This window comes from Portunus trituberculatus, chromosome 31, assembly GCF_017591435.1.
Source record: "Portunus trituberculatus isolate SZX2019 chromosome 31, ASM1759143v1, whole genome shotgun sequence".
In the NCBI taxonomy this organism is placed as follows: Eukaryota; Metazoa; Arthropoda; class Malacostraca; order Decapoda; family Portunidae; genus Portunus; species Portunus trituberculatus.
The window spans coordinates 9194321-9212787 of record NC_059285.1 but is presented as its reverse complement, the minus strand read 5'-3'; the positions used below and the strand labels follow the sequence as shown (position 1 = coordinate 9212787).

Below are 18467 nucleotides of genomic sequence, written 5' to 3'. Positions count from 1 at the left end.
TCAACGCATATCTGTATATGGATTTGTTGTCACTTATTCTTGTCAACTCTTTGGTAACCTAAATTCAATGTTATGCTTTGGGAGCAGTTATTTTCCTGGCGATTGGTCCACCACATCATCTTCCCATCCCCAACTCTGGATGAAATCTGGCTTTGGTATCAGCACACCATACACATGACCACAAATAGTTGGACAGCACAGCCGAAGAGGAACCCCAATCATCACACACTTACCTACATTACAATGATCTTATAATTATTGGATTTGAGGACTAATCACAAGCATTTAAGTACTCAAAACTTTAGTGGCTTGGTCAGGTTTGATGAGCTGAAGGTCTTACATATTCATTATTTGTTACATTCTGCCCAACACTACTGTGATATATCTATAAAGATGGTTTAGGTTCTCATCTTTAGCCTAAAACAGGCAAGATACCCACCTTCTCGTAAGTCCATGATCCAGAGAGTGTCAAGGGCATCCACAAGGGTGAGACCAAGGCGGAGCCAATCACTACGAGTCTGTGAGACAGGTCTCAAGTGATCATGGCCCCATGCATAAGTCTTATATCCTTTCCAGGCATGCTTCATGGCTGCAACTACTGCCTCCTGCCTTGCTGATCCTGTGAAGAGGATGGTAATTATGGTGATCAGTTTCATGTTGTGCACTTAATAGTTCTAACCTTTGAACTACATTTAATGGGGTGTCTAACACATCTCCATACTTAACTAAGTGATCTTGTCCCATCTAATTTACTTCCACTTAAACAGAATTGTATTTTTTCTCTTTGAGAAGGAAACATTTATTCATAGTAATATCTATGCTATGAACAGTAGATATAACTTTATTTTTTTTTAAGGGGATTGTCATCTTTGTAGTATAGCGAAACATTAGCATTTCTTCAATGGGCCTTTTATTTCAGTAGTTGCATTATGGCCATTTAAATTTTGTTACTACAAAATAACTTTATTAAAACACTGCCTTGAATTTAAACTGTACCTATATTCATATTAAAATGTTCAGATGACAACACTTTTTTCTACATTTCTACATAACAAGTGTAATTCATTTGGTCTTATGATTTAATTTCACACACAAGACAATGAGACAATATATTAACAGATCCTTCCATTATATGTTACAAATATTTTTATGACCATCTGTTCTCCATCTGTAACATACTTTTTTGAGGTAATCCTGGTGGTGGCACTATCTGGTCCCGGCCATCATGTCCTGGATCATCCTTCAGGGCCTGCTCCTCTGGTACTGTCTCCACCCTGCAGGTCAACACCAATTGTCATGAAGCAGTGTTACAAACAGTTATGCTTCTGCTTAGATCCAAATATTAGAACCACTCAAAAAAAATTAGTGGGAAGATTAAATGTCCTTATTTTGATTGTGTAATTTACATATAAACTATCAAATTTAATCAATTACTGAAAATTCTGCCAATTTTGTCATGTTTAGATACATAGTAACCTTAACAGTTTGTAATAAATACTATTTTTACACAAAACTCCAATTTTCATGTGTCCTCTAGGATGAAAATATTTGGTTACATTATATTAAGAGTCAGTGATTTCAATACAAAAGATACTGTTAAATTCAAGTCCTATAGTACTATCAATATATTGAAGAAAAATTATGTGTATGAATGTATTTACTCAAGGAATTGAATGAAGAATTAAGGTTGGTGCTGCACTCTCCTCAGTGTTGTTTGTTAAGGTAAAGATGAAGAGAGTGGACATGTTACAATGACATAACACAACAGCTTTCATGTAACACTGAAGACATTTGGGAAGCACTTGATCATATAAGTATAGGATGTGCATCAAATGAAAGAAAACTGGATAGATTAATATAAGGAGCCTGGGACACAAGTTTAGCTCAAATTATGGGCACACACACACACACACACACTCGCCGTCGCTGAGAGAGAACAGCTCGTCTCCGGCTGCGGACGGGAAAAAGGAAAATACCTATGGTGTTACAGGACCCGGGTACCTCTAAGTTAGTGTCCTGTTAATCTCCTACTGTCGCATAGTGTTGAAAGTGAAGGATATGGAGAGTGGTCCCTGAGAGGAGAGTGTGGGCGGTGATTGTTTTGGCCGTAATCAGCTGACGATAACAAATATGGCGTCTAGACAAGCCCGGGACTTTGAAGGTTTTATAACTACGCCAAGAGGACTGGAGAAATTAGATATGGATGCAAGAGTTCAGGCACTGGAAAGTAAGTTCCTAAACATTTTGTCCATAGAAGAAAAACTGGATAGAATTATAGCCGAGAATGATTCGTTCAAAAAAGAGATCTATTTGTTAACGATAGCGAATAAAGAGCTATTGAAGGAAAAAGTAGAGATGGAGAAAGAAAACCAACAACTAAGGAATCAATGTGAAGAGATGAAGGCTAAACTCCTGGAAATGGAGATGAAAATATCCGAAGGGGACTTGAGGAAGGAGGAATGCCTTAATCTAATTGATGCCAGGATAAAAGAAGTGAACCATGAACATCAGGAGATACAAAGGTCCTTTAGGGAGATAGTGAAAAAACAGGAAGAGGAAAATAAAGGGATTACGCAGAGGAAATGGTAAAGGCACTAAAGGAAAATGAGTATGTGGTGAGAGATATTGCTGAAAAGAAAAATGTGTGATCATAATAGGATTGAGGGAAGAAACTGACAGGAACTGGCAGGACAGGAGGGATAAGGAAAATGACAGGATTAAGTCTTTACTGAACAAGATCTCTGTGGAAGAAGAGGACCTATATGCTGAGGTAGAAGAAAGTGTGAGATTAGGAGCTTTTGAGGAAGGCAAGAATAGACCATTAAAATTGAAATTAAAGTCTCAGGTGGCAGCTGAGGCCTTGTTGAGGAGGGCTTGGAAACTTAAGGACTCTGAGGAAACCAAAACAATTTACATAAGAAGAAATATGTCACAGGATGAGTGAATGAAAATGAAAGAGCTTGTAACTGAAGTGAAAGAGAGGAATGACGAAAGAACAGAGGAAGAAAGGACCAAGTTTTTTTTAAGGATGAGAAATGGGAGGCTAAAGAAGTGGTGGATAAAACAGACGGAAAAGACATTACATGGAAGAAAGAGACTAGGAATGGAATACATGAATATAGATGGATTTCTATCTAAGACGCTAGAATGTATGGATTACCTAAGAAATAACGAACCGGACATAATGTGAGTAGTGGAAACAAAGCTAAAGCCTGAAATAAAGCTAGACTGGTTTGTTGTAAAACACTACAAAGTATGGAGAATTGATAGAAAAAATAAAGGAGGTGGTGGTTTAATGGTTCTTATTAAGGAAGATCTGATAGTGAAGGAGGTGAACTATAGTAAGAGAAATGAGGAAGTGATAAGTATGCTTATAACAGATGGCAACAGGGACATTAATATTATAACAGTATACATACCACCCAGAACCAATGCTTGGGAATATGAACAGTACCAAATGGTGATGAGAAATACTCTAGACAGAATGAAGCAAGAACTCATCAGAAAGGATAGAGTGATGATAGTTGGAGACTTTAATTGTAAAGAAATAGTGTGGGAAGACTACGAAGTGGTGAACGGTGGTGAGTGGGCAGAGGAATTGTTAAAGGTAGCAACAAATAACTTGATGACACAGTGGGTGAGATCACCAACAAGGTGCAGGGGACAAGATGTTGCAGCAAGGTTGGATTTGGTATTTACCAGGGCATCTCTAAAAGAGGAAATTGAACATAAATGTCCCTTGGGGAGAAGCGATCATGATGTCCTAAGCTTTGAGCTGGATACGAATTAAGCACGAATAAGATTGTGGAACAGGGAGGAAAAATTAAATTATATTAGGGCAAATTATAACCATATAAGGGAGTTCTTTAATGAAATTGACTGGTCCGTGGTATACCAGGAAAGGGATATGCAATTGAAATACGATAAATTTATGGATTTGTATAACTCTGCTGTGAAAAAGTTTGTGCCATATTACAGAAAGAGGACTTTAAATAATAAACAGTGGTTTAATAGAAATTGTGAAGAAGCAAAAAAGAACAAAGAAAAGGCATGGAAGAAACTTAAGAAAAACAGTGATGTATTATCAAGAGAAGTTTACAAAACAGCAAGGAATAGATATGTTGAAGTAAGGAGAACAGCACAGAAGGAATATGAACAGAGGGTGGTGGAAAACTGTGATAGTGACCCAAAAATGTTTTACAAATTCATAAATGGAAAACTAAATATAAAGGAGGCAATAGTAAAGGTAAAAAACGGGGAAGAAGTATATGAGGATGCTGGAGATATAGCTGAAATTTTGAACGACAACTTTTGCAAAGTGTTTACAAAGGAGGAGCATTTTATGGGAGGAAGACCTACGGAAATAAAGCAAATGCAGGACATCATGGTTACTAAGGAAGATGTAAGGAAAATTATAAGCAATCTGGATATTAATAAATCAATGGGGCCTGATGGCATATCTGGGAGGTTGCTAAATGAATGTAAGGATCAATTGTTGAACCCCATATTTGATATTGTGGAAACCTCCATACAAACAGGATTAGTCCCAAAAGAGTGGAAAAGAGCTGACATTGTGCCTATATATAAGAATGGTAGTAGAATGGAACCGCTAAATTATAGACCAGTATCGTTGACTAGTATATTGTGCAAGGTATGTGAAGAAGTAATTAAAGCTAAGTGGAGTGAGTATCTAGAAAGTGAAAACATTCTGAGTGAAAGACAGTTTGGTTTCAGAAAAGGAAGATCGTGTATCCAATTTATTATGTTTTTATTCAAGAGTGACTGACATACTACAACATAGAGAGGGATGGGTGGATGCTATCTACCTGGACTTGAGAAAGGCCTTTGATAAAGTACCACACAATAGACTGATGTGGAAACTAAAGAAGATTGGAGGAGTAAATGATAAACTAGCAAAATGGATGGAAAATTACTTAGTGGGAAGAGAAATGAGAACAGTGGTGAGAGGAAGGAAGTCCATGTGGAAAAAGGTAACCAGTGGAGTTCCACAAGGGTCAGTGCTTGGTCCCATCATGTTTTTGATTTATGTTAATGATATGCCAGTAGGAATTGACAGTTACATGAACATGTTTGAGGACGATACTAAAATTATGAGGAGAGTAAGGAATGTGGAAGATTGTAACAAGTTACAGGAAGATCTTGATAAAATATATGAGTGGAGTAAGGAGTGGCAGATGGAATTTAATATAGACAAGACCCATGTTATGAAAATGGGAAGAAGTAGATACAGACCAAACTGGGATTACAGGCTGGGTGATGAGAAAATTAAAGAGACCAATGAGGAGAAAGACTTAGGAGTAACCGTGCAAAACACTTTGTCACCGGAGAAACACATTAACAAGATTTTTTGGAAAACATATAACATGCTTCAAAATATTGGCCTTGCATTCCACTACCTAGATGAAGGAATGATGAAGAAGATATTATGTACCTTAATAAGACCCCAGTTAGAATATGCAGCTTGTGTCTGGTCACCGCATATGAAGAAAAATGTGAAGAAGGTAGAAAGGGTACAGAGGCTGGCAACAAGGATGGTACCAGGACTCAGGGAGTTAGACTATGAGGAAAGACTGAGGAAGCTGGGGCTGACCACATTAGAAGAGAGAAGAACAAGAGGAGACATGATAACTATGTATAAATTGGTGAACAAGATTGACATACTGGACAGAGAGTTGATAAAGGTGACCACAAGTAATCATCTCCGAGGACATGGAAAAAGCTAATAAAGACATCTGTCTAAATGACGTGAGAAAATACAGTTTCCCGCATCGTAGCATTGATAAGTGGAATAAACTGAGCAGTGATGTCGTTGACGCAGTGTGTGTCAATCAGATGAAAGAGAGATATGACAGGAATGGACAAGGAAACAGGACACAGAGAGCTTAGCTCGGGCCCTGTAATACACAAATAGGTAAATACAAATAGGTAAATACACACACACACACACACACACACACATGTGGAATGGAAGAATGTCGAGAGGGCATGGGAAAAAACTAAAAATGGCCACTTATAGGAGAGATGTGAAAAAAATATAGCTTCCCTCATAGAAGGGTGGAAGCATGGAATAGTTTAGACGTGGAAGTGGTCAACGCAAGGAATATTCATGATTTTAAGAAAAAGCTGGACATTAATAGATATGGAGACGGGACAACACGAGCATAGCTCTTTTCCCGTATGTTACAATTAGGTAAATACACACACACACACACACACAGAATGGAACCTTTAAATTACAGACCAGTATCGTTGACTAGTATATTGTGCAAGGTATTTGAAGAAGTAATTAAAGCAAAGTGGAGTGAGTATCTAGAAAGTGAAAACATTCTGAGTGAAAGGCAGTTTGGTTTCAGAAAAGGAAGATCGTGCATATGCAAATTATTATGTTTTTATTCAAGAATGACTAACATACTACAACATAGAGAGGGATGGGTGGATGCTATTTACCTGGACTTGAGAAAGGGTTTTGATAAAGTGCCACACAATAGACTGATGTGGAAACTAAAGAAGATTGGAGGAGTAAGTGATAAACTAGCAAAATGGATGGAAAATTACTTAATGGGAAGAGAAATGCGAACAGTGGTGAAAGGAAAGAAGTCCGAGTGGAAAAAGGTAACCAGTGGAATTCCACAAGGGTCAGTGCTTGGTCCCATCATGTTTTTTTATTTATGTTAATGATATGCCAGTAGGAATTGACAGTTACATGAATATGTTCGTGGACGATACTAAAATTATGAGGAGAGTAAATAATGTGGAAGATTGTAACAAGTTACAGGAAGATCTTGATAAAATATATGAGTGGAGTAAAGAGTGGCAGATGGAATTTAATATAAACAAGAGCCATGTTATGAAAATGGGAAGAAATAGATACGGACCAAACAGGGATTACAGGCTGGGTGATGAGGAAAATTGAAGAGACCAATGAGGAGAAAGACCTAGGAGTAACCGTGCAAAACACTTTGTCACCGGAGAAACACATTAACAAGACATTTGGGAAAACATATAACATGCTTCAAAATATTGGTCTTGCATTCCATTACCTAGATGAAGGAATGATGAAGAAGATACTATGCACTTTAATAAGACCCCAGTTAGAATATGCAGCTTGCATCTGGTCACCGCATATGAAGAAAAATGTGAAGAAGGTGGAAAGGGTACAGAGGCTGGCAACAAGGATGGTACCAAGACTCAGGGAGTTAGATTATGAGGAAAGGCTGAGGGAACTGGGGCTGACCACATTAGAAGAGAGAAGAACAAGAGGAGACATGATAACTATGTATAAATTGGTGAACAAGATTGACATACTGGACAGAGAGTTGATAAAGATGACCACAAGTAATCATCTCCGAGGACATGGAAAAAACCTAATAAAAGATATCTGTCTAAATGACGCGAGAAAGTACAGTTTCCCGCATCGTAGTATTGATAAGTGGAATAAACTGAGCAGTGATGTTGTTGACGCAGTGTGTGTCAATCAGATGAAAGAGAGATACGACAGGAGTGGCCAAGGAGGCAGGACACAGAGAGCTTAGCTCGGGCTCTGTAATACACAAATAGGTAAATACACACCGCTGACATCACAGAGACTAGACATGTAAACAATTGTTTCTGTGCTGGATATTACTGCCGCCTCCAAACCAAGAGATCTGGTGATGCATATATAAGGGGAAAGAGGAGACTAGGATAATGTTCTGTCTCCAATAATATTAAACTATTTTGTGGAGAAAAAAAAAAAAAAAAAAAAAAGGAAGACAATAAGGGTCCAGGGAATGGATTCATTAACGCTTCCTACTTTAACATTGCGTACGAAGAACAGGGCCTAGAGAAAGAAAGTGAAAAAATATATAGACTTGAAGAGAAATACAGTGAGGGATCCATACAGCCATTAAAAGTTACACCAAAATCCCAAATAGGGGTTGAAGAAATACTGGCAATGACAGAAATCTGGCTGTGGATACAGAATACAACAATTGGACAAAGAGGCATATGAACCAGGAAGAAGGGGAAAAAGAGAGATAACTGAGAAATATAGCTAAGGAAAAAAACAAGAGGACAGAGAACACGAGGAAGAAATTTTTCTAGAGAGTACTAGACATGAGGCTGAGTAAATGGTATGTCCAAGACATTAAGAGTTATATATTGTAAAGGGCAGAACGCCACCTGACCATCATGTTCTGGATGTGACTGAGCGACACTTTGCTCCTTTCTCTCTGCCATGTCTTGAGAATGCTTCTTGGTCACTGTGAGTAGTGAACATAAGAGTCTATGAGCCTGAACAAGACGGCAGAGAACTCCTGAACTCACCAAGGACTGGCATCTCTGCTGTGATTTCATATGTTTCCCGGCGCCAAGAGTCTGCCTCTAGTGTTGGTGAGATTAGTGTTCCTCTGGCCCTCACTCGCTCTGGAGGGAGACTCATAGTGAGAGCCGGGAGGTGAAGGTGTCCCTTTTGTTGTTGTTATATTGTGTATACCTATGTGTTTTTGCAAGTCTAGTAAACTTGGAACTATTCGAAGCTGTTTATTACCGCCCCACTGGGTTAAGTGTACTTCATCCTGGGCCCAGTTTAGAGGGGGCAGACCAGTGATGGCGTTTGCATGAACAAATAGACTAAACTAGTAAGTTATTACTTACATATATATACAAACATAGATGGACTTATGTCAGGAATGTTGGAAGTGAGAAACAATACATTGAAAAAAGGACCGGATGTGGTATGTATAAAAAGAAACAGAGTTAAGCGAAGACATTCAAAGGATATAATGTTTGGAGGAGAAACAGAAGAGGAAAAGCAGGAGGAGCATTGATAATGGTTCGAAAGGATATATACAAGATAGAAATACAATACGAAGATGGACTGGCAGAGATTTTAAGTATAACAATTAGGACCAGTGGAAGGAAAAGGAGGAAAATTATAGTTACATATGTGCCACCAAAGACTAATACATGGAAGCTTGATGTACACAAGGAAATGCAAACTGAAGTGTTGAAGTGCATGGACAATACACTAAGAACCAACAGAAAAGTACTACTTATGGGGAATCTACATTGCAAATATGCTGATTGGTAGGAAATGGAATTAAATAGTTACACTGGATGATGTGGGAAGAAGTGCTACAACTGGCAATGGTAAACACAATGGACCAATGGGTGAAGGAATACACAAGATATAGAGGGGAAGAAGAACCATCAGGGTTGGATCTAATATTCAGGAAAAAAATGGTGTAATCATGGTTCCCTTGTGAGGAGAGCTGGTCATCATGTTCCTCAAACAGGATTATACCTCCCGCCATGGTCACTCCACTACGAACCTTTGGCCAGTGTCCTCCATTTTGTTGCTTTATATATCCAAGCCAGGATAGACTGAGTGATATTGGATTCTCTTAAAGGATAAGCAACTAAAAGTTTTGAACACCTTTCTTTACTATTGTATTCCCCAAATTTTTTGACACTAAACAGAAATGCCTAAGTACTTGCTATTTGTGGGATAGTAGCTACACACTGAAATTAATACATATGCATGCATACATGTTTTTGTGTGACAGTAGCAAGTGAAAGAAAGAGAAAGGAAAGAGATGTGTGATGTGTATTTGTAAAGAAAGTATATGAAAATGTAAAGAATGTAAATAAAATTTATTGAAGCAAAAGAATGGAAATGTGTGTTTGGAAAAGAGAGAACATAATGTAGAAGAAAATGAGTAATTTTAGGGAATACTACACTAGAGCCTTGTTCAACCATCAAACAATATGGCCCAATGGGAAAAGTGATCATGTAGTCCTAGAAGTTGAAAAGGAAGATTAGGAAATTTGGAGCTGGGATGAGGAACACTAACATGGAAAGAAACCATGCAAGGCAAGATAGTTCACGAGAAGTATGAAATCTTCCTAGACAAGTACACTGAGGGGGGTAATGAGGTATGTTCCAGTATACAAAGTTAAAGAAAGCAAACACACATGGTATTACATTACATGCGCAAAAGCTAAGAAGGGAAAGGATGCTGCTTGGAAGAAATTAAGGAAGCAGAGAAATTAAGAGAATAGGAAACAATATAATGAGGCATAAAATGAATATATTAGAATAAGGAGGGAGGAGGAGAAAAGTTTGAAAGGGATGTCTTAAAAAGATGTGGAGAGCAATCCAAGCTATTCTATAAGTATATAAATTAAGAAAGGACGAACCAAAACACCATCACCAAATTAATTAAGAGAAAAAGGGTATATGGAACAATGGAAGAAATGAATGAAGTGATGAATGAGAGCTTTAGATTAGTATTCAATGTAAAAGGAGATTTCACAGAACCGAACCAAATGACAAAATTACGCAAGAAGGGTCATGAAGTGTTATGGTGCACAAACAGGAAATTAGCAAAATTACTGGAAAAGGTAAATGTAAGATATAAGATGTAGTGGAGTCAGATGGAGTGTCAGGTTAGACACTGAGAGAATGTAGAAAACAATTGGTAGACCCATTTTGGGATGTGATCAACAGTTGATTAATGGAACGGAAAATGTCACAGGAATGGAAAAGAGCAAATATAGTCACAATATATAAAGGAGGGAAAAGAACAGAGCCCTTGAATTATAGACCTGTGTCACTGACTAGTTTTGTGGAAAAGCTTTGTGAAATTGTGATTAAAGAAAATGGCTGGATTATCTTGAGGAAAACTAAATCATAAATTTTATAAATCCCAATTTGGATTTAAAAAAGGAAGATCATGTATAACAAATCTACTAAGTTTCTATACACTGATAACAGATGAGTTACAAAGGAGAGAAGAATGGGTGGAGACAATATATTTTGATATTAAAAAGGCTTTGGATGAAGTACCACATAGAAGACTCCTATGGAAAAAAGAACATACAGGAGGAGTAAAGGGAAGTATCTTAAGCTAGATTAGGGACTACTTAACAGAAAGAGAAATAAGGACAGTGATAAGAAACACCCTATCAAGTTGAAGCACAGTAATTAGTGGCATTAATGCTGGCACAAATAATGTTTCAAATATATATTATATTATTAATGATATACAGAACCTAAGCAACTACATAAATATGTTTGCCAATGATGCAAAATGCTTGAGAATAATAAGGAACTATGAGGATTGCATGGAATTGCAGAGAGATATTGATAAGATCTGAGGGAATGGAGCCCCATGTGAAAATAAGAATTTAATGCCAAAAAAAGCCATGTGATGGAAAATGGGAAAAGAGATTATAATGAAAAAGAAAGAAGAGAAGGACCTGTGAGTGATTATACAAGACACCCTGACCCCTACAACAGCACATAAATGGGTTATTTGCTTCAACATATAAGACACTATCAAATATCAGGATGGCATTTAACTACAAAGACAAGAGTATGATGAAAAAGATCATAACCACAATGATAAGACTACTACATCCTAACCTACTTGAATATGCAGCAGTGGTGTGGTCACCACACATGCAAAAAAGACATTAAGAAACTAGAGAGAATCTAAAGAATAGCCATAAAGATGGTGCCAAAAATAAAGGATTTTCCCTATGAAGATAGACTAAAGGAAATGGAACTACCAATTCTGAAGGATAGATGGGAGAGAGGAGACCTAATAATGATGTACAAGATAATGAACACTAAGGAAAAGATAGACAGACAAGACCTGGTATCACCTATTGAAGATGGAGATAGATAGACAAGAGGACACTCTAAGAACATAAAGAAAAATTAATGTCTGTGAAAAATAAAAAAATTAGTTTTTCACATAGGATGGTGGACATTAGAACAGCTTGAATAATGAGATTGTAACAGCAGAAAGTGTGCACAAATTTAAGGAAAATTTGGATGAAATTAGATATGGAGACAGGTCACTATGAACCCCACTCGAACCCTGTAATATACAACTAGGTAAACAATTAGGTAAATACAAACAAACACACACACACACACACATCATTAAAGAAAGGAGAAAAGTTATATTAGTAGGAGATTCCAATTGTAAAGAAGTGGACTGGGAAAATTATGAAAGTGGTATGGGGGTAGAACCCTGGGGAGAAAGATTCCTGAACCTAATGATAGATAATATGATGGACCAAAGAGTAAAGGAAAACACAAGATTCAGAGGAAACAACAAGCCGGCGAGATTGGACCTAGTTTTTACAAGTGTATACAAATGAACGATGATATAAGATATAAGTGTCCATTGGGAAAGAGTGACCATGTAATATTAGAAATGGATATAGAAGTGGGAAAGGAAGATAGAGACGATTCATACAAAGGAGACCGATTAAATTACAGAAAGGCAGATACTGTATTGAGAATCTCAAGAACTACTTCAAATACGTTAACTGGGAGGAGATGGAAAACTCAGAGACAGTGCAAGAGAAGTATAACTTATTTTTGGAAATATACAAAACAGGAGTCAGGGAATGTCCCAAAATATAGACCTCAAGCCCTAGCAAGGTGTGCTAGGGCATAGGAGAAAAGAGATGGAGCATGGAAAAGGTGGAGGAGAAATAGAAATCCAGTAAATAAGGAAAACTTCAAGGCAGAGAGAAATTAATATGTTAAAGTGAGGAAGGATGAGGAAAGGAACTATGAAAAGGATATTGTTGAAAAATGTAAGGAGCAACCGAAATTGTTCTAGATTCATAAATGGAAAAATTAGGCAAAAAGAAACAAAAGAAAGGTTAAAAGGAGAGAACGAGATGGTGGAAGACCCAAAAAATATGGCAGAACTATTAAATAATAAATTCCAGGTCTTTACTAAGGAATCCAAATTTGAAAGGCCACAGGGTAATAGAGAGACCGTCTATATGCGAGAGGTTAAAGTAACCGAGCTTGAAATAAAAGAGTTAATGAAGGAACTGGATGAAGGGAAGGCAATGGGACCGGATGAAGTCTCAGGCAGAATACTGAAAGAATGTAGGGAAGAACTAGCAAGTCCTATATACAACATCATAAAATGCTCAATAGAAAATGAAACAGTACCAGTAGAATGGAAAAGAGCTGAGGTGGTTCCCATATATAAGAGCGGAAGGAAGGAAGAACCTTTAAATCACAGACCGGTATCACTAACTAGTGTAATATGCAAGATGTGTGAAAGAATAATAAAGAAACAATGGATCGAGTTCCTTGAAGACAAAAAAATTAATATCAAATAGCCAATTTGGTTTTAGAAAAAGACAGTCGTGTGTAACTAATCTACTTTGTTTCTACTCTTGAATAGTTGATAGAGTACAAGAGAGAGAGGGATGGGTTGACTGTATTTATTTGGATTTAAAAAAGGCGTTTGATAAAGATTACTGTGGAAGTTAGAGGAGAAGGATGGCTTAAAATTTAGGAAGCACGTTGAGATGGATGAAAAATTATTTGAAAGGGAGAGAAATAAGGACAGTAGTTAAAGATATGAAGTCCAAGTGGAGAGCAGCAGAAAGCGGAGTGGCGTAGGGGTCAGTATTAGCGCCAATACTTTTCCTCGTATATATATAAATGACATGCCAGAAGGAGTGAACAGTTACATAAATCTGTTTGTGGACAATACGAAACTGTGCAGAGTTATAAAGCTAAAAGATGATTGTGAAATACTGCAGGAAGACCTAAACAAGATCTGGGAATAGAGTGGGAAATGGAATTCAATGTGGACAAAAGCCATGTCATGGAAATGGGAAAGAGTGAAAGACGACCCATGGGAATCTATAAGATGGGAGATGGAGTAGAACTGGAGAAAGTAAAAATGGAAAAGGACTTAGGAGTGACGATGGAAGAAAACAATCAACCGGTAAGCCATATTGATAGAATTTCTAGAGAAACATATAATTTGCTAAGGAATATTGGAGTAGCATTTCACTACATGGACAAAGAAATGATGAAGAAATTGATAAGTACTATAATAAGACCCAGATTGGAATATGCAGGAGTAGTGTGGACCCCTTATAAAAAGAAACACATAAGGAAGTTGGAGAGACAACAAAAAATGGCAACAAGAATGGTTCCAGAATTTGAAGGGATGACATATGAGGAAAGACTAAAGGCTATGGATCTACCAACCCTGGAGCAGAGAAGGGAGAGAGGGGATCTGATACAAGTTTATAAATTGATCAACAGAATGGACCAAGTGGATAATGAGAAACTGATCCTAAGAAAAGAATATGACATTCGAAACACAAGATCGCATAGTAAAGAGCTGAAAAAGGGAAGATGTCTGAGAGATGTTAAAAAATATAGTTTCCCACAAAGATGTGTTGAGATGTGGAACAGTTTGAGTGAAGAAGTGGTGTCAGCAACGAGTGTGCATAGTTTTAAAGAAAAATTGGATAAGTGTAGATATGGAGACGGGGCCACATGAGTATAAAGCCCAGGCCCTGTAAAACTACACCTAGGTAAATACAACTAGTTAAATAAACACACATACACACACACTCACTTATCTTGATGGGGTTCGGGGAGATGTACCATTACTGGAGGTGGGGTAAGATTATTCTCCTGGGAGGAAAACAAGAAATCAACAAGTTTTAGTAGATGAGTGTATGAAAGAAAAAAAAAGAAGGAAAAGACACATAATATATCTTGATTTTAACAAACATATTACGACAAATTATAGTATCTATGCCTATTATATGTGATACCTGCTCCTAAGAACTCTTGACAAAGGACTGGTGGTGGCAGAAGAGTTTCCATATATTCTTCTTGCATTTCCTACTTGCATGCTCTAATTCTTCTCATTCTCTTCTCTCCATTTCCTATCAAAACTAGCATTCTATTTTTTCCATTTTACTGGAGATCATCCTTTTGCACCCATCATATTTATCATAACTGTACAGAAGTACTATCTCATTTTCTGTGATTCTTTTCAAGAATTCCAGAGTGCTGCAGATGACTTCCTCAATTACAGGATTACAAATGGTAACAAATAATGGATCTTTAAATTCTTCCTGATCTATTTTATCTCACTACTCTTCTCTCATTTCTAGTGGATGCACTAACTACTACTACTTCATTCCTTCAACTTTACTTGTCATATCAAATTCTATACTAACTTTTGTTACTTTCACCCATGAATGTGTCAACTTTCTTTTATTGCTCAGTTCTCTCAACAATCTTTTCATTACCATTAAGAATTTATATACCAACATGTGGAAGGCAGTTTACTCTTAGTGAAGTCAGTTTATCTTCAAGTTTCAAGTCTGTTAATTAATACTAGATACAAGGTATATATAACCATACAACACTGCACTCTTATCAAATATATCTTGATATCTAATAAGCAATTTCCCTGCATTTGAATTATAATAATGTAACATTTCAGCCAGATATACTCCTCCCAGTTAAAAAAGAGAAAAATAAATATAACTCAGTACACCTGGTATCACAAAATGTTAATGAATATTAATGCATCACTGATATGTGTTGTTCAAGCATTTTCATCCACATTAAGAACTCCACATGGATAGAGCAACAAAATATTAAGTGTGCAGTGCAGCCTACTGATGCAATAAAGACAACTACACCCAAAAATGAAATAATGTAAAAAGTGGAATAACCGTTGGTTGCATGTATAGTGACAGTCACACATACACACAAGATGACGGCACCGGTGCTGCAGCAGCTGACCACACCTTCATTGAAAGTTAAATTACATCAAATTAAAGTACAATTAGCACTTAATGTTTATATTTTTCATTTACTACTTATTCATTTTAGACAATTTATAATGATGGGAAGGCTTCACAGGTTGCTTAAGGTATGGTGGGAGGGGTGGTCACATGAAGCAGAGTGGCATTCAGAATGGAAGACATGAGGAAATCACCTTAAGTTTACTTAATCTTATGATCAATCTAGTATATATTACAAAGCAAATTATAATGGTAAATGTTGTACACTGCCAGTTGCATGTTTGAGGTTATCTCGTACATAAGGTACAGCAGTAATTCAAGTTATCCAAACACCATTTTCTGTATGTAATCAAATTCACCAATAGAATATTGAATAGTCATAGCATTTGTATAAATATAACTGCTACAGTTGATAAGGAATTACTGTTATTCCAGAAATACAAAAATAAACCAGTAAGGTATAGCATGCCCTATGATCTGAAGCCCGATAGACACTTACCAACTTGTAAGAGAAATGGGAAGGTTGAGGTGTGTGGGAGAGGGAGGATGAGTGCGAAGGACCTGACAGGTAGGTAGTCACTAGCAGTGCTACTCCAACCAGTAGGCCTACAGCAACCATCACCACCACCACCCTCTGCAGACGTGGAAGTTGTTTCCATCGCTGGAGAGAAAAGGATGTATCTGAGATTAGTGATATACAGTAAAACCTCGCTTGACGAACGTCTCTAAGGACGAACAATTCGGGAGACAACCAAAAAATTTGTCAATATATCGACACAGGGGAGGAACGATATTTCGGGGGACGAACGCGGTTATACCCGTTTGTGTGATAGCTAACCCGGCTATCACACAACAACAACAAAAAATATAAGCACAAAAGAAAATAGAAACAGGAACATATGAAAAATATTACATAACATAATCTCCGTGCCACCACGATTTTCTCCTCTTTTATCTGGGCATGGTGATGTTACCGGCGCGCTCTACTGTAGCTTCCTCGGCGTTATCCTCGCTGCTCTGGTGGCTCTCAGTGTTGCTGTCATCATCATCCTGGCCATGTCCAGGTACTGCAGATTGTGGCACATCCATCACAGCTGTTTCATCGCTCGCCTGGCAAGGAACACCGCCCTACTGCCCGCTCTTCTCACACTGAGCATCACCTCCGAGGATCAAAGGAACTTCCTGGCCACGTGCCTTTAACTTTCCTTCTTGGAAGTCCAAACTTGCTCCCACATGCATGAGGAAGTCAATCCCCAGCAGGCAAGGGTCTTCCAAGGCAGAGACGAAGATTGGCAATCTTTCCATGTTTCCCACGCCGATGTTCACTATAACGGGGCCCCACATAGCAGCACTGACTTGTGATGCTACACAGTTGTTGTGTAGCTCTGGCACGCTGCGCACATCCAAAGTCCTCTTTCATGACTGTCTTCTCGGATCTTGTCTGTCTTCCTTCCCATCCTCCTCTCCTCCATTCCATCATGCCATCAATGTCCAGTCTCTCAAGTAACTAATAACCTTTTCTTTTTTATTAATTTTATCATTTTGATAGCATTAAGGTAAGTAAAACAATTTAGGCTTTCTATAATTATTTCGTTCATGTCATGCATACATTAAAGGTCTATTTTGAGTGGGTTTTATGGACAAAAGTATGGTTTTTTTTGGGTCTGGAACGGATTAATGGTATTTCAATACATTCTTATGGGAAAAATTTATTCAGGGGACGAACAAATCGGGTGACGAACAGGATTTAGGAATGAATTATGGTCGTGAGCTGAGGTTTTACTGTAAAGAAGGAACGAACACACACACACACACACACACACACACACACACACACACACACACACACACACACACAGACACTAGTTAGAGGAGAAGGGTAGCTTAAAAGGAAGCACATTGAGATGGATGAAAAATTACTTGAGGGGGAGAGAAATAAGGACGATAGTTAAAGATATGAAGTCCAAGAGGAGAACAGTAGACAGCGCAGTGCCACAGGGGTCAGTATTGGCGCCAATATTTTTTCTTGTATGTATAAATGACATGCCAGAGGGAGTGAACAGCTACATAAATCTGTTTGCGGACGATGCGAAACTGTGCAGAGTGATTAAACAAAAAGAGGATTGTGAAATACTACAGGAAGACTTAAACAAGATCTGGAAATGGAGTAAAATATGGGAGATGGAATTCAATGTGGACAAAAGCCATGTCATGGAAATGGGAAAAAGTGAAAGACGACCAGTGGGAATCTATAAGATGGGAGATGGAGTAGAACTAGAAAAAGGAAAAAAAGGAAAAAGACTTGGAAAAAGACAATGCAAGAAAACAATCAACCGGTAAGCCATATAGATAGAATTTTCAGAGAGACGTATAATTTGCTAAGAAATATTGGATTAGCATTTCACTATATGGACAAAGAAATGATGAAGTATGCAGGAGTTGTGTGGACACCCCATAAAAAAAAAAACACAAGGAAATTGGAGAGACTACAAAAAATGGCTAAAAGAATGGTTCCAGAATTTAAAGGGATGACATATGAGGAGAGACTAAAAGCTATGAATCTACCAACCCTGGAACAGAGAAGAGAGAGAGGAGATCTGATACAAGTTTATAAATTGATTAATGGAATGGATCAAGTGGATAATGAGAAACTAATGCTGATAGAAGAATATGACATTAGAAGCACAAGATCGCATAGTAAGAAACTGAGGAAGGGAAGATGTCTGAGAGATGTTAAAAAATTTTGTTTCCCGCAAAGATGTGTTGAGACTTGGAACAGTTTGAGTGAGGAAGTGGTGTCAGCAAAGAGTGTACATAGTTTTAAAGAAAAATTGGATAAGTGTAGATATGGAGAC

General features: G+C 37.6%; 1 protein-coding gene across 3 annotated transcripts in view; it reads right to left on the bottom strand.

Moving 5' to 3' along the window:
- The window catches only part of LOC123511212 (endoplasmic reticulum mannosyl-oligosaccharide 1,2-alpha-mannosidase-like), a 70151-nt gene that overhangs the window by 44240 nt on the left and 7444 nt on the right, over nt 1–18467 (bottom strand). For all 3 annotated transcript variants that reach the window (XR_006676707.1, XM_045266896.1, XM_045266895.1), the window contains exons 2-5: nt 16112–16273; nt 14424–14482; nt 1180–1274; nt 440–619 (exon numbers count right to left, since the gene is read on the bottom strand). Coding sequence is in view for 2 of the 3 variants with exons in the window: in XM_045266896.1 (XP_045122831.1) it covers nt 440–619; nt 1180–1274; nt 14424–14482; nt 16112–16273 (496 nt within the window). In the remaining variant the exon portion in view is untranslated. The remainder of the gene's footprint in view (nt 1–439; nt 620–1179; nt 1275–14423; nt 14483–16111; nt 16274–18467) is intronic.